The sequence below is a fragment of the Silurus aristotelis genome (assembly GCF_946808225.1).
Source record: "Silurus aristotelis genome assembly, chromosome: 24".
In the NCBI taxonomy this organism is placed as follows: Eukaryota; Metazoa; Chordata; class Actinopteri; order Siluriformes; family Siluridae; genus Silurus; species Silurus aristotelis.
In genome coordinates, this window is record NC_139597.1 from 2,913,653 (window position 1) to 2,937,963 (window position 24,311).

The following is a 24,311-nucleotide window of genomic DNA, read 5'->3' on the forward strand; positions in this document are numbered from 1 at the left end:
GTGATATATGGACATTTTTGTGACTTTTTAAGGTCAAAACACAAAAAATTATAGACTCATAGACTTTTCTTCTAGAACTGTATTGAAACTCTTCTACGAGCTAGTTCTGGGTCACAGCCTGGTTTATGGGGACCGCAGCTGTTTAGTTAACGTGCAGATGTTTATACAGGGAATGTGTCCAGGTGTCTCGCTAGGACTCTTCATACTCAGAGGTAATAAAAGACCAGAGTGTGTTGCAAGTCTTGGGAAAGTGGGAGCTCAGTAGTCAAGGCTTAGGGTTACTGTAAGGAAGGTCGGGGGTTCAAGTCCCGGGATCACCAAGCTGCCACTTTGGGGCCCTTGAGCAAGGCCCTTAATCATCCATGCTTAACCAACCAGACACACCTCGTCCTTGTAGCTTGCTTTTGTCCGTCGTTCTCCAGGGACTTTTGATTGTGTTTTGGTTCGAGTCTTAGTCCCCTTTAGTTTTATCTATTTTTCAGAAGCATGCCTCTTATCATACTTTGATGTTGCGTTCCTGTTTATCGAGCCAGGCGACACATTTTGTTTGATTCATCGGTCGTTTTTAAAGAACCCCAAGCCGGCAATACACGTTTATCTAAGCACACGTTACATCTGTAATAGGAATCACTACCGGTGGTCTTAAAACGATTGGACAAAAAGCTCTCCTCCTGGCATCTTTCCTTGACCTTCAGCTCTAATTATACGTTCTCGAGCACTGTAATGAGCAGCCCGATACTTTGACCGCTCGGTCTGAGCTCAGTCGTCGTTCCAGCGCCAAAGGTCTGAAGGTCTTTCTCTTTCCCTGCTAAAGAAGCACCGTCACATTGTTGACATCTGGTCTTTGTCCCCCATTTCACCGCTACATGAAGTCATCAGCTTCGGTTGTCACAGAGATTGAAAGTGACTCAGTCATCACGGATCCAGAACACAGCAGTTATATAAGTAATGAATACTTCATCGGGATCTCACCTCGTCTCACCTCGGGTGACCCTCAGCATTACGAACCGCTTGGACCGTGGATTTGTATAGAAAAGTATAAAACGGAGCTTGGCCATCGCTTGTTATTGCATGGGTCAGTGGGTACTCTGTGCTCTGGACTGGTGGTCAGCATTTTTGCCCTCTGCTGAACTCATTCAGAAGCATAGCCACCCTCATTATTATAGCAATGAAAGGACTAGTGTACAGTTTGTTTTTCAGTAACGCTCGGTTTCAACAGCTCTGTTATAGTCGTTTATATAAACCTATGTGATTTATATTTGTACTCACATTGTTTATTCCGGTCCGACTCTTTTTCCTCTCTCTCTCTCTCTCTCTCTCTCTCTCTCTCTCTCTCTCTCTCTCTCTCTTTCTGACTCATGGATAATTCGATTAAAATTGAACACACGTGTTAGTCGGGAAATCGCAGGGGGTCATTGTTAAAACATTCCTCCTTCCATATGAGTCCAATATAAAAGCTGGCCTCTGGCTCCGTGGGCCCGGTGCAGACAGCAGGGTAGACCGTTGTGGGGCCCTCGCTCTGTTTGGGCTTTTAAGGGGCACGAGTTCCATGGAGCACACTTTCTGCTGTTCCTTTCCTTCTGTAACACTGAACCTTTTTCTTTTTTTTCCCCAAGTTCGTCCATCAAATGTGTACAACGGCTTTGAACTAAGATTACAAAAAAAAAGTCGTAGCAGTACCGGCTGAAGGACTGGTGTGTCTGCGTTTACACCAAATTCTATGACCAGGGAAATTTGCTCAAATGCAGCTTAAAATCGGTGACCCAGAAAAGTTTGCTATGTCTGTTTGAAAACGCACCTGGCGAAGTACACGTTACCTTGAACGCACTTTGAAGAACAGTCTGTTATCATGGAGAACCAGATGCGCTAATTGAACTGTACGGAAAAGGATCATTTACATATTTGAGCAACAGCGCCCTCTAAGGTCACAAAATGCAGCGTTAATACTCGTGATTTTGACTTCGTTCTTTTAGCGCTGCGACTTTATTCTCGTAAGCGTAGTTTTTTTTGTTTGTTTTTACGTGCCACTAAAACGCCGGCGTAAACGGGTTGCTCAGGAGTCGGGGAGGGAAAAATGTAATCATCAATGATGATATCTGAGGGAAATGAATTTCTGTCGTATACAACGGCGCGCAGAAAGACGAAGGCAGTTGACAGACGTTGAGTGTTCCATTTTGGCTTGTGATGACAGAATGGTAAACCGCTTGCCATGACAATACGGGAGCCACTGGTAAACTGCTGCTTTCTTTCAGGCTTTTAAGACAAAACAACAGTCAGACAAAATGCAAATAAAATTCGCCCGGCAGGGAAAAAAACAGTTCAGTGAAGGGGAAAGTATGCGCAACATGAAAGATTTGCTTTTCGTTGCAGTAACTTTTTGCTTCACGCTGATTCTGTGGTTAAAGAACGGAGAAGCTGCTTATTATTTCAGTAACTCTCACACCAAGCATGTGCCTCGCTGCTTTACAGTTGCTTTGACGCACATTTACAGAGGGGGAAAAAAAAACCCATCTGTCTCATCCACCAACAGATGCTAGTGATTTTGTGGTGAATCTTATTTCTTTTTAGCAATGTTGACACTTCTGAATCGGAACCACACACCACCTCTGCGGACGGATTGATAATCTAAATGTGATCTGATGAGTTTGGTCCTCTGTGTGGTCACATTTTTTTTTTTATTACCACTGCACAGTCTCTTCGGAATCATCTTCTGCAAAACTTGGACTCATAAATTCTCTCCTGAACGAACTTCCACAATCTTTTTGGTGTTTTGAATAGAACTCAGAACCTAAGCTCTTGAACCGAGTTCAAATATTTTCTCTGGGATCCTAAAAAGTTCAGAATAGAAATCAGAAATCATCCTGGAAACCTGAATATGTCCAAGTTTCCCGTATTAACCGTCAGAATATTTCTGGGATCCTGAAAAGAACCCGAAAGGAACTCTCTGGGATCTTCTAGAGAATGTATCGATCTCTCTGGAATCCTGACTAGAACTCCAAACTTATTGGGATTCTGACCAGAACCGAGAAATGTTTCTAGGGTGCTGAAAAGTACTTGAAAAAAATCTGGGATCCTCAGGAGAATGTATAGATCTTTCTGGAATCCTGAATGATACTCCCCAAACCTCTCTTAGGATCCTAGGATCCTGATCAGAATGTAGAAATCTCCCAGGGATCAAGAACAGAACTTAAAAAATGTATCTAGGATCGAGAACAGAACTCCAGAAAATTGATTTAGGATTCTAAACATAAACTAAAAATCGTTCTTGAGATCTTGAATAGAGTTCAGAATTCTCATTGTAAACCGGAATATATCTCAGGTTCCTATATCAAACTTTAGAAAGTTTCTGGGATCCAGAAAAGACTACGAAAAGAACTTTCTGGAATCCTCAGGAGTCTATAGATCTCTCTGGAATCCTGACTAGAACTTTCAAAATCTCTCTGGAATTCCGAGCTGTGCTCCAAGATCTATATAAATAAAGTCCCTGCTGAACATCAGGCTGACTCGCCGTGGCACTTCAGTTTCAGAACGTCTGCGTTTTCCCTGGGGCGAAGTGTGAGGTCCTCTGCCAAGTTGGCTAGAAATTGTGTGCGCGCTTAGTTGCATGTACACTTGTCATTTCATTTTCGGCGATGGTTTTATCTCCCCTAACATTCTGCTTTCACGCTGTTCAGATCTCCAATCCGACTTTTTCCCTGCATCTATAAATAGCACAGCAATCCGTTCAACACCTCTCAGGCTGATATTTATCTCCTTAATCGCATGGAAAAGTGGAGCAAGACACGCTTTGCTCATTTCTGAAGGGGCCTCCGAGCTTTTTTTTTCTCCCTGACTTTAGATATTAAACTTCAGCACTTTAATCTTCTCTCCCTCTTTTTCCCGTTATCTCGTTGCCTCCCGTGCATAGGCACACTTTTGTCTGCTGGTGTGTTTTGCCCCTTCTCAGATCTTCTTGGCATAAAGATGCCGTTCTGCGGAATACTTTTCCCTCACTTTTAAGGTCTCGGCAAAAACCAAAGGCTTTGGCTCGTCCCTCCGGGATACGTCAACTAAGGAAAATACAATTTAATGACACAAACACGTTTCTGGTTTCTCTCTTGGATGTCAACAATTGAAGGATGTGCCGAGTAAAAATAGGAAAACAGATTGTCGTAGCCAGTTTAACCACCGTGTTACTGGTGTTTCATCGTCGAGAAAAACACATTCCCTTGGTATTAAGGGATCAAAAAAAATTGTTTGGTTTTCCTTTCTTGTTAGCTTAGCGCTACCACGAGATCGATCCTTGCCGTTATTCTTGGCTTGGGAGATCACATAATGACACGACTAAAAACGTTCAACTGCGGTCAGAACATGCAGGTTGTTGTTTTTCTTTCATAAATAATAATTCCGAGAAACAAATGATCAAAATCCTTCCTTTGAACCCCATGAACTCGCAGGACGCGGCGGAGACGTGACATTCAGGGCTGACGAACCGGTTAAGTTTGAGGTTTGTGACGGTGGAACTTTTTTTGGGGCCTCTGGCACGGGGTGCCACACTGCAGGATGTGTTAATAGGCGGATGTTGGAGCCCTTTTCCCCAGGCATCTGGCCCACCAGCTCTCCTTCTCCAGGCTGGGAAAGGAAATCACTCATAATATCATTAAATAATAGACCGTGACCATGAGCAGTGGAAAATCCCCACAAATTAAACGTACATTGGAGGGCATGGCCTCGACAGCGCGGTTGCTTTATTCCTCCCCAGCTGTTGATTATAGGTGAGAGAATTAATTGTTAGTCGGGTTACTTTAGTATTAAACAGCGGTAGATGAAGTACACAAACCACGTAGTTGAGTAAAAGTAGATCCACTCGGTAAAATGTGACTCCAGTAAAAGTGTCCCTTTAAACTTTCACTTGAGTAAAAGTACAAAAGTATTTACATTCAAATGTACTTAAGTATCCAAAGTACAGTTCTAATATTCCTATGATCATTTTGATCACAAGACTCTTTACTTAATCAACTCAGTTTGTGTGAAAAGACTCGAATGTGACTCTCAGCACACTGATCTATTAATAGAATATTAATTAACTCTTTCAAACCAACTACCTGCATGTCTCCTTTCACCACATCCATAAACCTCCTCCTTGGCCTTCTTCTTTTCCTCTTTCCTGGCGGCTCCATCCTCAGCAATACCACTGATTTTGTCCGTTTATTATTTCTGGACCTGTCTAATTTAACAATGCCCTACTTCTGGATGGAGTGCTGCTGCTGCTGCTGCTGCTGCTGCTGTTCTCCACTTAAACAACCTGAACATCCATGAGGTTACTGTGGATAGTGAAACTCAAGAACTACGATTATGGATTTGGGCTGTAATTAATATAATGTTTGCTATGATGGCTTAAGCCTATTGTTGCCTCAAACATTCCTGCACGTAAGCATCCATCAGATGGCAACCTCAACAATGAACTTTAATGCATGGATTTTTTTTTTTTTTGCCTATCGCTTATTGAAGACTAACGTATTGCAATTCCATTTGCAGGCTAGCATCATAAATCTAGCATTACAAACGGTGTTTATTTTCCACTCTAAATGCTATAAATCTTTTTCAAACCAGGACTGTATGTGTTGCCAGACAGCTCATTGTAGTCCCAGTTCCCGAACGTTTTTTAAATTGTAAATAAACAGTCATACAGCAGTTTTCAGGATTCTGAAACTTGTGGCCAGTAAAGTGTAAATACTTGTTTTAAATAGTTTTGCTTGTGTGATTTAACGTGGCACCAGATTGATTACGTACATATCTGATTGTTCAAAACCTGACAAACTCTGGCAGCTGCATGAGAAGAACACGGCAATAAATCAGGATTGTAATGTTGAAATTACAGATATAATCTACTACCTGCTTTAGGCTTGACTGATCATTTTGTTCATGGTAATAAAGTCAGATTTGAGTAGTAAATGAAGATCAAATCCAAGACCAGTAGTGAACAGAAAAGAATGAAATGTAATTTGTTACTGTCCTTAAGTAGCTTTTTCGCATATCTGTAGTTTACTGAGGTAATTCCATTTGGGGTGACTTTTACTTTAACCTTAACTATCTTTCTTTCGGCTTCTCCCGTTAAGGGGCGCCACAGCGGATCAGCCGCATGTTTGATTTGGCACATGTTTTTACGCTGGATGCCCTTCCTAACGCAACCCTCCCCATTTATCCGGGCTTGGGACCGGCACTAAGAGTGGCTGGGGTTGGTTACTTTAACTTCAACTATATTTTGCGAAAACAGTCGTTCCTCTTTATTTGTGGATTAAAAACTGTTTAAGCTCCCCGCAAACCACCAATCAGGGTTGAGGGCACACTCTGTTTTAAACTTGTTTTGATTGTTGTTCAACAGAACCAGGAGAGGAATTTTTTGAGAGGAATAAATGATGAGAGAAACTCCTGACTCGAACTCGCCACAACACTTTGCTTGTTTTTTTGGGAAGGGTTTTTTTTTTTTTTTTGCAGTTTTTGGACTCATGATCATTGTGATAGATTTCAATCAGTGACTGATTTATATCATTCTATTAATAGCACTGAGAGTAACGTTAGAGTCTTTTCACATAAATTGAGTTGATTCGTATTCTTTGCATTTTTCTATCGGCACTTTGTATCTGTCCCGTGAGATTAGACTCTTACTGGGTTGCAATCCCTCTAGCAAGAGAATTTGGCTCGTATTTTTACAGTGGCCTTCTGTGTCGTTTCTTAGCCCTTATACCCACTCTCCTCCAGAAGTGTTAACGAGAGGGTACAGGTTTTCCATGGGACACCGCAGGGAGGTGAACGACTATGCCCCATTCTACTTGAGACAAAAAAGATCATCGGAATCAGTGGACAAGACAAATACCAAGTCAGCGAACACCTGAGTTGCTTTGTAATTGTACCCGAAATCCTGAAATCCCCCTGAATTGCTAATAAACTTCCAACAGCCCATCAACTGACTCTAAAACCTTCCAGGCATGTGTACAGGAGGCATGTGGCAGTACAAGCTGCCCCTCCCAACCCATACCCCTCTGTCAAGACTTGGAGTTGGTGTGATTTAGAGCACCAGCACAGGCCTCAGCTTCCTCTGTACAACAGTCATCTTAAATCTCCCAGCTCATTTAGCACTTAACCATCCATGGACAGCATGAGCATGAGAGATGAAGAAGAATGGAGAAGGAAGGAGAGCCGAAGCGTTCCACCCTCGTTTTTTTTTTTTCCCCCGATCTCTTTTTTTCCATTCTCACATCTATTTCACTTCGTCATCACTCAACCCCTGCTTATCCCGTTCTTTTGTCTGACTCCTCCTCCTTCTCCTAGCATATGATTATCAACAACTGGCTGAACTCTGCTTTGCTGAATCCGCATGTGTGCTTTACGCTTGTCGGATGCTTTGCTACTCGGCGGGATATACATCCTTGTGTAAGAGGTTGTATTTCGCCACGCTGACACACTCGCTATGTTTCTGTCAGTCACTCAGCACAGTTTCGCTGTGTGTCTATCCGGCCTACTGAGCCTACCACTCACTTCATCTAGATCTAAATCCTGCCTGGGTCATGTTTTATACCCTCTGCACCTCTGTGTGTCTGGTCTGTTACATGCATCTGCCCCTGGATGTAAGGGGCTTCTTCCTTTGGTTCTCCCCACGTTATTTTCTCCCTGCCTCTCCGCAGGGGTTTCATGGTGATGAGTGGCTGTACTGGGGTGGGAATTCTACATTGACCTCAGGATAAAGAGCTAGTTTCATCTTCCTTTTCCGTTTTCTATTTCATTGTGAGATGTTCCAGAGGCCTCTGTCTCTGAAGTGCTCATGGGAGTTTTTGTGTGAACATGATGCATTAGTGTCCCTGTGTAGCAGGGTGGGCAGACGTATCAAGAGTTTTGGGCAAGAGCTGAAACGTGGCCCTTGAGTAAGAATGTGTTCTAAGAATATATCAGAGCCAGAATACGTAATGTATATGTGGAGATCTTGACCATGTGTGATTGTCATGCTGGAGATGGTTTCAGCCATTTGGTTCAAGGAAATCCTAATACATTTGAGTAGAGTGTCCTTATTTGGGTGTGACGGTTCTGTAGGGTGTCCTCATTTGGGTGTGGTGGTACTGTAGAGTGTCCTTATTTGGGTGTGACGGTTCTGTAGGGTGTCCTCATTTGGGTGTGGTGGTACTGTAGGGTGTCCTCATTTGGTTGTGGTGGTACTGTAGGGTGTCCTCATTTGGGTGTGGTGGTACTGTAGGGTGTCCTCATTTGGGTGTGGTGGTACTGTAGGGTTTCCTTATTTGGGTGTGGTGGTACTGTAGGGTGTCCTCATTTGGGTGTGGTGGTACTGTAGGGTGTGGTGGTACTGTAGGGTGTCCTCATTTGGGTGTGGTGGTACTGTAGGGTGTCCTTATTTGGGTGTGGTGGTACTGTAGGGTTTCCTCATTTGGTTGTGGTGGTACTGTAGGGTGTCCTCATTTGGGTGTGGTGGTACTGTAGGGTGTCCACATTTGGGTGTAGTGGTACTGTAGGGTGTCCTCATTTGGGTGTGGTGGTACTGTAGGGTGTCCACATTTGGGTGTGGTGGTACTGTAGAGTGTTCTCCTTTGGGTGTGATGGTACTGTAGGGTGTCCTCATTTGGGTTTAACAGTAGGGTGTCCTCATAATGATGTAATGGTAGGGTGTTCTCATAAAAGTGTGACGAAGAGGTAGTTCTTCATCCATTGTTTGAAGATAGGCAGTGACTCAGCTGTTCAGACATCTAGGGGAAGTTCATTCCACCTTGGTGCAGGACCAGAAATGGTTATATAACAGTGCATACATTGTTTTATGATTTTTTTTTATAGCATACGTAATTATCAGTATATAAAAAAACTTTTCTCCTCTCTGTACGAGGTGGTCTCTGAAAGTTTCAAGACTAGTTTTAGAACACGGCAACAGATGGCAGCACAAAGCTCCACACACAGTCACAGGAGCACCTTTATTACTCAGTGTGCCAAATGACAGCATCCTGTGTACACTAGGATCTGTGTGACTGGTGCTATTCTGCACACGTGCTTTACCACCAGCGTACCCTGTCACCGAGAGTTTTCCCGCCAGAAACATGGCAGGAACGATGGGGGCTGTATTGCTGTGTGGAAACATCGATTTTGTATTGTTTCACGATTTATATTCAGACTCTTTATATCGCCCAAATGAGCATGGGTTCATCTTTTGGGTCTGGTTCCTCTTAAGGTTTCTTCCTCATAACACCTAAGGGAGTTTTTCCTTCACCACAGTCGCCCCCAGGCTTCATCAGGGATTAACACACATCATTCCTTTTCATTCTTAAATTCTGTAAAGCTACTTTGAGACAATGTCCATTGTGAAAAGCGCTCTAGAAATCAACTTGAACAAATAAAGTACTTTCTTGTAAACAGAGCTAGTCTCGAACATTTTTAATGCCACCTCGTGTGCCATCTCTTTGTTTTTTTTCTGACCTATTTAACCCTAACCTGTGGCACCTCAAAGGTCTTAACCCTGACCAACACTTACTTAATCTTTTCCTGAGGCTGAATGTAATCCCAAACAGCCTTTCCTACCTTTTGGCAAGCGCTTAAAATTTCATCTTGGCAGACTATCCTACCTTTTACTAATTGTTATGAAGCAAACACATCGCACAAAACGAATGGAACACAAGTCTATAGACGGCAGACTTCATGGTCTGTTTAATTGGCGCTATGGAAGGGACATTGCGAGTCGGGAGTGAAATTTCCCTCTGTACTTCTCCAGAGTCAACACAGACCTGCCCTGGCTTCTCTACTCTCTTGCTGTACTATTAAAGGCCTGCTCTTTATATTAGCCAATCAGCTCTAGCCTGCGCATGTCAGTGGCCATAAAACCCCTTACACACACACACACACACACTCCTAAGTGTATAAATCTAATGCCGTTCGTATAAAACGCCTGCATAAATAGGTGACGAGGCTCCGAGTTCGTAAAAAACTACAGCCTCCAAACCATAATACACATAAATCTTGTGTCTTTAAAAGAAAATGAATGCTGCTGATGTGTGTGTGTGTGTGTGTGTGTGTGTGTGTGTGTGTGTGTGTGTGTGTGTGTGTGTGTGTGTGTGTGTGTGTGTGTTGTGCTCTATAAGGCTGTGCAAAGGAATGGATTGTGTGCGTGCATGGTTAATAGAGGCATATTGCAAGCTGTGGAGAGAGGCAGCGCAGAAAGGTGGAGGCGCTCAAATATACGATACGACCACATCGGAAGACAGACAAACTCACCTGCTCTTAATCTCCATTCCACATCTGTGCTCTGTGCTCAGATTGCCGTGGACGTAAGGGGGTCAAGACTGGAGAGCGAAACAGAGAACGTTTGTGTGCGCTAGTGTGTGTGTTGGCCGTTTTTCTTTGAGTTTTTTTGCTCCATTGTAAGTTGATTTTCCGTATTTTTTTTTTACAGAAACTCACTTGTATATCCAACAATGACGATTTGTTGTTTGCTTTTTCACCACCTGCAAAAAAACAACAAAAAAAAACACTAGTGCAAGCCTACATATAGCAAATACAGTTCTACAGTGTGTTGACCAAGCTATAGATAAATCGTATCCAAAACTAGGCTGGGAATTGGGGGCCAAGAGGGGACTCAATCACATAGAACAGGGTCAGGCTGAAAAGCTTAGAACTTTTCACGAAGGGGCTGCCAGAGTTTGGCAAAAAAAAATAAATAGTGCTAGATCGTTAAAGAGTACCTAATTTTCTCAAATTTCATAAACAAAACAACATCTCTTTGCCAGCGGGAGTGAGACGGAGGATGAGGGCTCTCTCAGTTTCCAAGAATTAAACGTCTCACCAAATAGGTTAAAAAGGCTACAAAGTCTTAGAAATGAGAAGAGATTTTTCATCAGATGTCTTTAATGATCACAGGCCCACCGGCTTCGTCAAGCCCTGCAGGTTTTAGGTTTTGCAGTCGACCATCCATTTATCTTTTTCCCTCTGTTAGCCAAGTAGCACTGTGCGGCTGTAAGCGGATATCCCAAAAGAAGTCGCAGCCATAAGGAAAGGATGTGCATTAAGGTCTGGCTTGTGCAACCAAGAGGTCTATATGGTGGCCCCTTTTTGTGATCCTCAGATCCACCCCCACCTTGTAGGCCGACTTCGGAGTTTGGGTTTCTGTCGCACTGGGACTCCCCTTGCTCTCGACCATGTGGAGGAAGCCATCGTAAGGCTCCTTTCTGATGGACTGCCTGACTGACAGCATTGATCCACGAGATCCTTCTCAGCACGGGTATCAAATAGCGCCAAATGAACTGACGGCTGATTGATGAAGGGGGAAGAGAACGGCGAGGCTGGCTCTGTGTTGAGCGCCCTGCTCTTTTTTCTCATGGCCATTGGAAAAAGGTAGGGGGAGGTTCCGAGGTATGACAGTGCCAGGTACGTGTGGACATGTACTTCAGTCCGGCATCTAGCATGAAGACAGCTTCTTTTAGAGACGACATAATGAAGTAGTGGCTGCGCAAGATTCCTTCGAGGAGTTCTGATGTTGGAAAAGCTAGAGAGCGCATCGGAGTTTCGGTGTCCAATTTTTTTGTACAACCAGAGGCGACTACTTCATCTTCCTCACTTATAGTAGCACTTATAGTATACTTAAGTATCCACTACCCACAAGCCAAAAGACTCTCAGCCAAGAGTCTGTGCGGTTTTCAAAGTAGAACGTGACAGGAAAATGGGAATAACGTTCGAAAGCGCAGTTCCCCGGTTCACTGCCCGTATACCTCACCCATCTGTGGGAAGCACTCAAAGCCAGCATCTGCGATCTTGGATTACAGTCTAATAGACACTGAATACACTTTTGTGGAGAACGAACGGACTTGAGCGGAGACAGCACCGAATAAAGATAGATGAAATTCTGACCATCGTGTTACATCATTTTTCCACAATGTTATTTACAAGACATGCACACATACACACACACTAACACAAAACGACAAACGTTCCTTTGAACGGAGGGAAAAAAAAACATCATAAATTTACCGCCTGGACATAATATTTGTTGTTGGGTTTTTTCCCCGTTATTTATGGCCTCGCTTCACCACCGAAGCTTTTTAAATTCAACGGAATAACATGACATTAGCGAAAACACCGATGACAAATTCCAGCGACCGGAAAACGTCTGCCAACCGGTGAGATTGATGCTAACTGCTAATATAACTGCCTTCGTCCTTAAGAGCAGGACTCATCCATCCTCGTGAAGCGTTTCTGGAACGATCCACTCGTCTGCGTGTACTATACATGCTAGCACAGTATGCTACGGTGTTGTTGAGCTGTTTATCACTGGAGAGAAGAAGCGGGTCGGCTGTTGCTCGGCTAGAAGAATGGCGTAGCACTCGGGAGGACATTTGTTTTCAGCATGAGCGATGGATCCCTTTCCTCCTTACTTAAAGCTATAGGAGGAACAAGTTGTAGTGGAAACAAATTTTCTTGGCCCTGCAGGAACAAAATGCTTCAAGTGAACTAGAATGTTTGTCTAAGAGAGAGGGGAAAGAATAAGAGGCTGCTACAGCTAAAGAGATTTGAAGGCGTCTGTTTTTTGCACTTAAGAGCTTGGCTTTGGGAGAACTTCAGTTAAAGAGGTTTAGGTCTTTTATTATCCTCCTGCCTAAAATCCTCAATCTCTTCTCTTCTGGTCCTAAATATACTCCATGTGTTACCTGGACTGGTAAATAAATCCCTGATTGAGGTTTTTAGGTGAGGCTGAGCACATGGCACCTAGCATTCGGGTAGAGTCAGGAATCCGCACATGTACGCTATTATTCCTAGCTATCAATAAAAACCCAACTTTCATACGGTCTTGTAAAGCTGAAGTACTTATAGTTCAAAGGAGCACATTATTACTGGTGGCAAGTAACCTTTCTTTGCTTCTTTCTTTTAGCTTTTCAGTTCATTGTTTGTGTTATATCCCTCTGTCCCACTTGCCTCACATTTTGCTGTTTAACCCAAACCCTTGGCCTCGTTATGAAGCTTTTAATGCAGTTTTCTGTAAAAAAAAAAAAAAAAAAAAAAAGTTTTACCGAAGCCTAATCTAATGAAACCTGACAGATTTGCACAAGTATTTCTATATATTTCTGTGCATGTGCTGAAAGAGCAACTGTTAAGTAAATTGTCTTCACGGTGCAAAAGTAGCTTTTATTTGGGCCATAAAATGCACATTGAAAATTCCAAAAAATGATGATGATGAAGCAGAGAACGGAAGACTTCAGAGCACAGTCTCATTTATGGATTAACTTCTGACTAAAAAATAAGTACATTTATGTATAATGTATATGTATTATGTTTAAAAGTCTATATATATAATACAGTGCTCTCAGCGTTCCTGCCACCCCTGTAATGTGTCCAGGAAGTCTTTTTTCGAAGCATATTGATCACCTTCTGTGCTCGATCTCCGCAATAGTGTCAAAAACAGCGACCTTTCAGCTTAATCTTGATCTTCGAGTAAGAGGCCGAAGTCCAGATGAGCCAAATCTGGTGAGTAGGGTGAGTGCAGAAGTGAGGTTGTGTTGTTTCCGGGGAGATACTCACGTGTTAGGAGAGCTCGGTGACCGGGCGTTCTAACTTGCTGTTCATGGTAACTCGCGTGTTCAGAATAGCACCAGTTGCACAGCTCCTGATGTACACAGGATGATGTCTTTTGGCACACTGACTTATGAAGGTCGGTGCTCACTGTGACGGTGTGTGCAGCCTCGTGCTGCCATCTGTTGGTGTGTTACAAAACACATTGATACCACCTTGTAAGTGTATATGTATATATGTGATCATATATATATATATATATATATATATATAAAACTCATACACTGACATTACATTTACATTCATGGTTTTTTGCAGTTTCTTTTATCTAAAACAACTCACAATGGTATCATTTATACACCTGAGCCAGCTGAGAGTTAAGGGCTTTGTTTAAGGGTGCAACAATGGTAGCTTGGCGGTGCTGGGATTTGATCTCAAGATCTTCCATTAAAAAGTCCAACATTTACAATAATGGCATTTCTCAGACTCCTTTATCCAGAGCGACATACATTTATCATTCATACAACTGAGCTGCTATGGGGTTAAGGGTCTTGCTCAGGGGCTCAAATATGTCTGGTTGGGATTTAAACTTATGACCTTCAGATCCAAAGTCTAATGCCTTAACCACGAAGCCACCACCTCCACCAACATTTTAACCAGTGAGGTACTTCTTCCAACTTAATATTCTCTGTTAGGATCCGAAGGTTCTTCGAAACTTGATAGATTTTCCCGAATACCATATTTCTCCTGTAAACGCTCTTGGGAACAATTTGAAGAATAAATGTGTGCTTGATAAATGAAGCCTGCCAGGAGCATCTACTCGACATCAAGTTCTACTCTACTTCATTAACAAAGGATGAGAAGCTGTCAATCTTCTCTTGCCACATCTTGGATGCAGAAGCTCAGGGAAACGATCCTCTCTTTGTCGAGCAGTCCAAAGACAATAGCGAGTGTTTAGCAGATGCAACACTCAATCTCTTAAAAGCCTGAGCCAGGCAGTTAGGAGGCTTCTGGCAGGCCGAGTTTTGGGTGTACGTTAGCACGCCTATCCTGTTACATGACTCCACACTATCTCCTGTCTGCCCACACCTCTCGTTTCCTCCCTCCCTCCTTTCTGGAGCGGCAGGATTTTGTCCATCTTTCTCTTTTACTCTGTGCTAGAATATCAAACGGAGTCAGGAATGAAGAATGTGTTGGGCCGAGCATCTCTTTTATACCCAAACTTCACTTCTTATAAAAGCCCATGTAAAGGCACTCCATGGCACATATGGTCTGAATGAGTGTACATTTCACTCAACATGTGAGATCGGCTGCGTATGGCAGGTCATTATATATATTTATACGTGGTCGGAATAGCAGACGTGGTAATGCACATGGTCAGAATAGCACCGGTCACACGGCTCCCGCTCTCGCAAAAGACGCTGTCTTTTGGCACACTGACTTATAAAGGTCGGTGCTCCCTGTGACTGCGCGTGCAGCCTCATGCTGCCATCTGTTGGCGTGTTACAACACTAGTCTCAAAACGTTTTGATACCACTCTTTTAAAGTAGCCTCTACTCTTCTGGGATGGTCTCTAGCAGAAGATCTTCCACACACTTTCAACCCCTGTGTAGCAGATGTTCATGTAGCTGGCTTTGTGTACAGGGTTTGCATTGTCATGCTGGAACAGGTTTGGGTCTCCGAGTTCAAATGAAAATTTCATGCATCCTTTACGGATGTGTGTTTCCTTTTTGCGCTGAGTTTGAATCACTTACTGCGGGGCTGAGCTTGTGTTTACGTAAGGTTCCCCATTATCGCCGCAGTACAGGACAATCAGAAAAAGTCCGTAATTGTGTGGAATGTTTGTACAATTACAAATCAAACTTGAGCGATGATGTACGATAAGGTTTCTGGTCTCGGAAAAATATTTTCACTTCTTTCAGTTCCTTCTTCCACCAAGAATTTTGATTGCGCCATTATGTGATTGTGATTTACTGTGATACGGTAATGTGTTTTATATTACACATTTTTTCTTCATCATCTGAAATCGTTTACGTCGTGTCACTGTTTATTGCTTTTTTACAAAACTGGCTCTCCCGTACCGGTCACATATGGTAACCGATATTCCATTTGTGTCCTGGCTTCTTAAACGTGCTTCCTGCTTGGAACCCGTTGCCGCACACTGGACGTATATCGGCTGGATCGTATTGCTAACGGAACTCTTCTCTTCTTTTTTTTGTGTGTTTTGTACAGATTATTCCCCCTCTCATAGACCTCAATCAGAACCGCAGTAAGCTGAAATTGTACATTGGCCACCTCACAGCCCTTTGTCATGAGAGAGACCCCCACATCTTACAGGACCTGGCTCCGCCCTCAGCTTACCACCGCAGCCAGAGGGACGCCTGGGAGGAGGAGCTTCAGAAGATGAGCCTGGAGGAGGTGAGCGACGGTTTCGCACCGATCGTCGGGCATCACGCCATTTATTCCATGTGCACAATGAGTGGACGCGGTACCGCATAGGTTCCTTCAGCTTTAGATACTCGGGTTTGCCGTCATCGATTATTAAATCCATCTGGCTTGGCCCGTGAGTGAGCCCCTAGCTGACACTAAAGCACACTGCCTATAAATCTCCTATTGGCTTTGTGCATCAGAGTGGCTGTGTAAATGCCATTAGGCCTCTTTATAGGGTAAAATGTGTTCCTACAGAAAATAAATAGTCCAATATATCGGCTTTATAAGCCTTCAATTCTCAAAAAAACTCTTACAGATGCGACTTTTTTCCACAAAGCTGAAAGAGCAGATTCGAGCAGGGCCAAGAAGGAAATGTCACGTGAAAGATTTCATCTCGCTCTGATAAAACTTTTTTTTTTTTTTTTTTCGGTCTCACTTTTCTAAGCCGTTATTCAGCAAGTAAATTGTCTGCAGACAGTAAGTAACGTAGGTTCTGTAGTTCCAGAGGCATATTTTCCAGATCTTGCATCCATTTTGAAACTTTTGCAACGCCATAAAAAATAAATTGTCTGAAAATCTCTCTCTATATATATATATATATATATATATATATATATATATATATATATATATATATATATATATATATATGCATTATACTCATGTTAAAACAACCCTCATTCTTCAGGAAGAGTGATACGCAGCAGCGTTGCCAAGCGCTGCACAATGCTCATGTGTTTCTCAGCACAGTCAAACCGTCTTCCTGGCAGGTTTTTGGCTCGACTTTACGTTATTGAAAAGCATTTTTTACATGTAGGCTACCCGATGACATCCATTTGGCTTAATAACAAATGCTTTAATTTAGTTTTTTTGTTTATTTTTTTTTTTTTTACTTTTTTTACTTTTCTCATCCCTAAGAAATGTTCTTCCTATTATTATTTTTTTTTTTTTATATTGAATAGGAGAGATCACAGGCGAGCGCTCGACACAAAAAAAAAAAACAGCAGGCCTCGGTTCCCTGTCATCACTGTGAAAGTGAATTATTTGCGGTGACTTAATTGAGACAGAGCTTTGGCCGGCTTTTTAGAGGAGACCTGCTGGGGTTAAAATCAGAACGAAGAAGGAGATTCTGTTTTTTTTTGTGCCAGCTTGTGTTATTACTTCAAGAGGTGCTTCTGATAGAATCCTCTTATGAATCAGCTTCATCTGAAACACCAGTAGATTGAACGATCAGTTAACTGGTGATTTTGGTGATTCCACAAGTGATTCACATTGATAGCATTTTTATATCGCATACATTACATGGACAAAGTTTGTGGACACCTGACCATTCAATATTATAATAACCTCCAGTGTTCTGGGAAGCTGCTCTAATAGATTTAGGAGTAAATGCCAGTACTGGTGTTGGTGAGGTGAGGAAAGCTGGAGTGCGCTCAATTACGTTGTCATGCTGGAGAAGGTTTGGGTCTCCTAAATCAAGTAAAGCGAAAATCCTATGTATCCAAAGACTATGTGTGCGCCTCCATCTTCGTCGTAACAGTTTGGAGAAGAAACATATATTATATGGCTGGAAAAGTCAGGTGTCCCAATACTTTTGTCTGTATATTTGTACTGTAATTAAGTAGCTTTTGTAATAGAAATCAATCAGTGTTTGACTCATTAATATCATTCTATTAATAGATCAGTGTGTTGAGTCACATTAGAGTCTTTTCACGTGAAACGAGATGCAAAGAGTCTAGTGACCAAACTGATAATAGGAACATTACAGTCGTAATAAACCACAGTACTTTGGATACGCAAGTATATTTGAATGTAAATACTTTTACTCAAGTGAAGGTTAAAAGGGACACTTTTACTTTAGTCACATTTTACAGTCTTCTCTTTTACTTAACTACATACTTTGTTTACCGCTGCCTGTTTACCGCTCCCTGTTTACCGCTCCCTGTTTACCACTGCCTGTTTACCGCTCCCTGTTTACCACTGCCTGTTTACCGCTCCCTGTTTACCACTGCCTGTTAACCACTGCCTGTTTACCGCTCCCTGTTTACCACTGCCTGTTAACCACTGCCTGTTTACCGCTCCCTGTTTACCACTGCCTGTTAACCACTGCCTGTTTACCGCTCCCTGTTTACCGCTCCCTGTTTACCACTGCCTGTTTACCGCTCCCTGTTTACCACTGCCTGTTAACCACTGCCTGTTTACCGCTCCCTGTTTACCGCTCCCTGTTTACCACTGCCTGTTTACCGCTCCCTGTTTACCACTGCCTGTTAACCACTGCCTGTTTACCGCTCCCTGTTTACCGCTCCCTGTTTACCGCTGCCTGTTTACCACTGCCTGTTAACCACTGCCTGTTTACCGCTCCCTGTTTACCGCTCCCTGTTTACCGCTGCCTGTTTACCACTCCCTGTTTACCGCTCCCTGTTTACCACTGCCTGTCAACCGCTGCCTGTTTACCGCTCCCTGTTTACCACTGCCTGTTTACCGTTTCCTGTTAACCACTGCCTGTTTACCACTGCCTGTTAACCACTGCCTGTTAACCACTGCCTGTTAACCACTGCCTGTTAACCACTGCCTGTTAACCACTGCCTGTTTACCACTGCCTGTTAACCACTGCCTGTTTACCACTGCCTGTTTACCGCTCCCTGTTTACCACTGCCTGTTTACCACTGCCTGTTTACCGCTCCCTGTTTACCACTGTGTCTGTTTACCACTCCCTGTTAACCACTGCCTGTTTACCACTGCCCGTTTACCACTGCCCTGTTTACCACTGTCCCTGTTTACCACTGTCTGTTTACCACTGCCTGTTTACCACTGTCCCTGTTTACCACTGTCCCTGTTTACCACTGCCTGTTTACCACTGCCTGTTTACCACTGCCTGTTTACCACTGTCCCTGTTTACCACTGTCCCTGTTTACCACTGTCCCTGTTTACCACTCCCTGTTTACCACTGCCTGTTTACCACTGTCTGTTTACCACTGCCTGTTTACCGCTCCCTGTTTACCACTGTCCCTGTTTACCGCTGCCTGTTTACCACTCCCTGTTTACCGCTGTCTGTTTACACCACTGCCTGTTTACCACTGTCCCTGTTTACCACTGTCTGTTTACCACTGTCCCTGTTTACCACTGTCTGTTTACCACTCCCTGTTTACCACTCCCTGTTTACCACTGCCTGTTTACCACTGCCTGTTTACCACTCCCTGTTTACCACTGCCTGTTTACCGCTCCCTGTTTACCACTGCCTGTTTACCGCTCCCTGTTTACCACTGTGTCTGTTTACCACTCCCTGTTTACCGCTGTCTGTTTACCACTGCCCGTTTACCACTGTCCCTGTTTACCACTCCCTGTTTACCGCTGCCTGTTTACACCACTGCCTGTTTACCGCTGTCTGTTTTTCCGCTCCCTGTTTACCGCTCCCTGTTTACCACTGTCCCTGTTTACCACTGTCCCTGTTTACCACTGTCTGTTTACCGCTCCCTGTTTACCACTGCCTGTTTACCGCTCCCTGTTTACCACTGCCTGTTTACCGCTCCCTGTTTACCACTGTCTGTTTACCGCTCCCTGTTTACCGCTCCCTGTTTACCACTGTCCCTGTTTACCACTGTCTGTTTACCGCTCCCTGTTTACCACTGCCTGTTTACCGCTCCCTGTTTACCACTGTCTGTTTACCGCTCCCTGTTTACCGCTCCCTGTTTACCACTGTCCCTGTTTACCACTGTCCCTGTTTACCACTGTCTGTTTACCGCTCCCTGTTTACCACTGCCTGTTTACCGCTCCCTGTTTACCACTGTCTGTTTACCGCTCCCTGTTTACCACTGCCTGTTTACCACTGCGACGTCACGTTTAGCGCAGACGCTCACCACCGCTCACACCGTGTTCCTCAGACACACTCGCCAGGTCTCCTTTGGAAAATCTAAAACAAGGAGATTTCAATTTCTGCCAATTCAGACACTTTAAAATGTCCTCTGTACCTCCGCGTGTTAGATACCGCACATGTGCGTACCATATGTACAGTTCAAGGCGTGTAACCTATGGTGAGATTCGGCTGTACGGATTCTGAGTCTTCCTCTAATCGCAGAATCAGTTTCAGATGCGGGGATTGGAAGAAGCCTGGTTGTCTGACTGATATCTTCTTTGACTTCGCTCCTCATCTACGTACTTGTAACTCATCCCCTTATGTCTGTTGGCTTATTGTCCTTCCTTTATTATGCTTTATTACCGTATACTGCAGTTATATTAAAGATCGGTATCTGCTTCATGACATAATGGAGCTCCGATAGCAGAGCGCTGGAACCTGAGCGGCTAAGAATACGATCACCGTACATCATCCGTCTTCTGATCTGCTGTAATTCCCACATGAAGTTTTTATCAAGGGTTAAGGATACATCAGAAGAAGGAATTTTGATAGGCACTTTAAGTGGCGTGCTGGTTAGGAGATGTGCAACTCAACCCGGTCGCTTCATCAGAGCAGCAGTGTGTGCAGTGTGTGGTCTTAACCAGATTCAGGAGATTTAAGATTTTTCGTTGGAGCATTTTTTTTTTTAACTAGGTTTCAGAAGAGGATGTGCTTTATTGTAGTGCCTAAAGCCTGAGCTTTGTAGAGACAGACAGACAGACAGACCTTTTACATTGCATAGTACAGGTACACAGCAACTGGATATATGGATGGGATGGAAGGATAGATTTATAGAGAGATACATATTTTTGAACTAGCGTAATATTGTGTTTATAATCGGAAAATTCTGGCTGTTCTAATAGAGTACCTCGAGACCAACAGGTCATTTTAATTTGTGGCTGCTTTTCTCGTGTTGTATTTCTGGAATGGATCCATATTGTGATGTCATGCACAATACACACATTTTTAGAGGCTAATTCACACCAAAGTGTTTCTTAGGTGTCAGTTGGCTTCGGAACAGATACACTTCTATTGCCGTCAAGTTTAAAATCCACATGAGTGCCTGGAGACATGAAAAAAAAAAAGACTGCATAATTATTTGTTTTTATTTTATATATACTTTGTGTATTTGTTTTTCATGGGGTACAGGAGTGAAATGAGTGAAACTCCATAGAGATCCAAACAAATTACACACCCACACATTAATCTTTAATTTAAAAGCCTATAAAACGTATTTGGGTTGCCAAATGTTCCCCACCCTTTATATTCTGGGTGTGAACATACACTATTCAGACAAAAGTATTGGGACACCTGTCTTTCCCAGCCGTACAGGATGTTGTTCTTCTCAAAGTTTCTTCTTCAGTTCTCAAAGTTCAAAGTTTGTTTAGGACGTCTTTGGATGTATTAACATGAAATGTTCCCTTCACTTGAGCTAGGAGAACCAAACCTATTCCAACATGAAAATCACCCTTTACACTAAGCCAGCTCCATGAAGATCTGCTTTACATTGGTTGGAGTGGAAGATCTCCTTTTTTAGAGCCTCCTCACCTCATCTACTTCAGTACCTGACTTTACAAACAGTCTGTGTATCTAAATGAATCTCCACAACGTCTTCCCAGAAGATCAGGGGTTATTATAAGAGCAAATGGGAACCAGATTGTGGAATAGAACGCTTAAAAAAAGCACATCTTATAGTCTGCAAGCTTTTGTCCATATAGTATATAATGAGTTCTAATGCAGCATAGTGGAATCTAGTGGTGCATAAATAATGCAAGTGGATTTTTTTTGGAGATTTTCTGCAGCAGGATCCACACAGTAAATCTAAACACTTTTTTTGTTTTTATGATCTCACACCCCTGCATTTACTCAATTCATCCAGACTGTCTGTTCCTTCTCTGTTGTGGTCAGTGCCGGTTTTATGGCCTCCTTCCACGTGCCTGTGTGGGGTTTTTTTGTTTTGTTTTGTTTTTTTTCTCTCCGATGTTTTTTTTGTTGTCGTTGTTGTTGGAGGGTTTTAGGAGTAGATGAACCACACAGTGAAACAGCAGTCCTGCAGAGATAATAAGCTCCCCAAAGTGCATTTTGTCAAATCAGGAATTAAATGTACCAAAACCAGAACAAAGCCTTTTGTGTACAGAGTAAATCTAATTAAAGTTTTTATGATCTAGTGGACGCCAGTTCAGCCGATCTGAACCGATTCTGTGTTCTGTGATGTTGATCAATTCTGTCATGTAGTTGAACAACGACCCCCCCTTCTCTTTTTCTATATTTATCCATATAGAGTCTATCTATCTATCTATCTATCTATCTATCTATCTATCTATCTATCTATCTATCTATCTATCTATCTATCTATCTATCTATCTATCTATCTATCTATCTATCTATCTATCTATCTAACTATCTATCTATCTCTCTATCTATCTCTCTATCTATCTCTCTGTCTGTCTGTCTGTCTGTCTGTCTTGTCTTCTCTCTTATATCTATTAATCTATCTATTTTCTTTCTCATAGCTGTCCATCTATCTATCTATCTGTCTGTCTGTCTGTCTGTCTGTCTGTCTGTCTGTCTATCTATCGATCTATCTATCTTCTTTCTCATATCTATCCATCAATCTATCCATCTATCTATTTTCTCTCTCATATCTATCTATCCATCCAATAACCCCCACCCTATCCATCCGTCTGTCCGTCCGTCCGTCTGTCTGTCTGTCTGTCTTCCTTCTCTCTTATATTTATCGATCTATCTATTTTCTTTTTCATAGATTTCCATCCATCTATTCATCTATCTATCTTCTCTCTCATATCTATCTATCTATCCAATAACCCCCACCATATCCATCCGTCCGTCCGTCTGTCTGTCTTCCTTCTCTCTTATATTTATCGATCTATCTATTTTCTTTTTCATAGCTTTCCATCCATCTATTCATCTATCTGTCTGTCTGTCTGTCTGTCTGCCTTCTCTCTTATATCTATCGATTTATCTATCTTCTCTCTATCTATGAATCCATCCATCCATCCATCTGTCTATATGCAAATGTGTTTCTCCCCTTGCAACATGGGGAGAAACATCACAACCGAGAACATCCAAAAAAGCTGTTCGAAAGATGTGAAAGAAGTTGTAAGATGGGGGAAAAAAGGTCCAGAATTTGCAAAGGATCCAAGTAAAAGAGACGATAACAAAAAAAAATCAGGGATGAACGGAGAAAAAAAGAAGAAAGTATTCACCAGGACATGGAAGCCAAACACGCAGAGTGTACTCTTAACCCTGAAGTGGGATCAATTGTTCCTGGAGACAGTTCTTAAGTGTGGGTCTGCAACTTATTACAGAACATTTATGACTTTCACAAGCAGCGATACCAATTTTTACCCTGTTTATAAGCTCCAAGTTTTATTTCTTTATTTTTTTTATATATTTCCATTTAAAGCACATTTTCTGGACGTTTTTCTGCACATCATTTTGTTAGATAATAACTTGTAGTCAGCGATGTGCACTCAATGGACAAATGTTAGTAGACTCCTGATTGTAAGACGGCTTTTTGAGCATCTCATTCCACATTTACTCCCCATGTCCTATTACTGTAACCTCCACTCTTTCGGGAAGATCCAATTCCAATTCATCCCAAAGGTGTTGAGATCAGAGCTCTACACCAAGAGAACTTCCAACCGATGTAAAGCAGATCTTCATGGAGCAGGGCTTTGTGCACAGGAGCATCGTAATGCTGGAACAGGTTTTGCGTCTCCTAGTGAAGTTCAAGTGAAGGGAACATTTCACGCTACCAAATCCGAAAAAGCCTAATCAATTGTGTCTCTCAGAGCCACATTTTATTTGCTTTGATTAACTCAGGAACGATCCTTTAAGTGAATACAGGTTTCTCTATCGTACATCACACAGGGTCAGAGACACTCTGATGGTGTTCAGTGTCACACCAGAAAACAGAAGTTCTCCTGCATGCATCTCCTATAGCTGATGGAGAGCATGAACATATTTTTTCTCTGCATGAGATGTTTGCTTAGTATCCAGTTCAACAGTTTTCTGTACAAGCTGCAAACATCCTGCCTACTGTTTTGGGTAAGAACACCAATAACAAGGGATTCAGAGTAGATGCTTGAAAAGGTCTGGTGTGAAAGTGTCTCCCCGGCTGAGCGGTTGCGAGCTGCGGTGGTAGGATACGTGACTGTTCCCAGTGCAGTCTGCTACCGGATGCCTGTTGTGGCCAGCTGCTGGCTGACGGGCCATGAATCCTGGGCAGCGTAAAATGCAGGCTAATTTAAACAGGCAGGAAATGGGAGTAAACATGGCAGAAACAAGGCCGCAGCGAACTGTGCATTATATTACACGTTCAGCAAACTTATTTTGTGCAAAAAATATCCACATGAGAAGCGTGAAAAACGTGTCATTTGCATACCACCGAGCCCAAACCCAACCCTACTGATTCCTGAGAACGTTAGCTGATCTGCTC

General features: G+C 42.8%; 1 protein-coding gene across 1 annotated transcript in view; it reads left to right on the top strand.

Annotated features, from left to right (window-relative positions):
* erc1b (ELKS/RAB6-interacting/CAST family member 1b) overlaps nt 1-24,311 on the top strand; it is a 186,880-nt gene that overhangs the window by 152,477 nt on the left and 10,092 nt on the right. Inside the window, exon 18 of the mRNA XM_083527937.1 lies at nt 15,760-15,945. Within this exon, the coding sequence (XP_083384063.1) occupies nt 15,760-15,945 (186 nt within the window). The remainder of the gene's footprint in view (nt 1-15,759; nt 15,946-24,311) is intronic.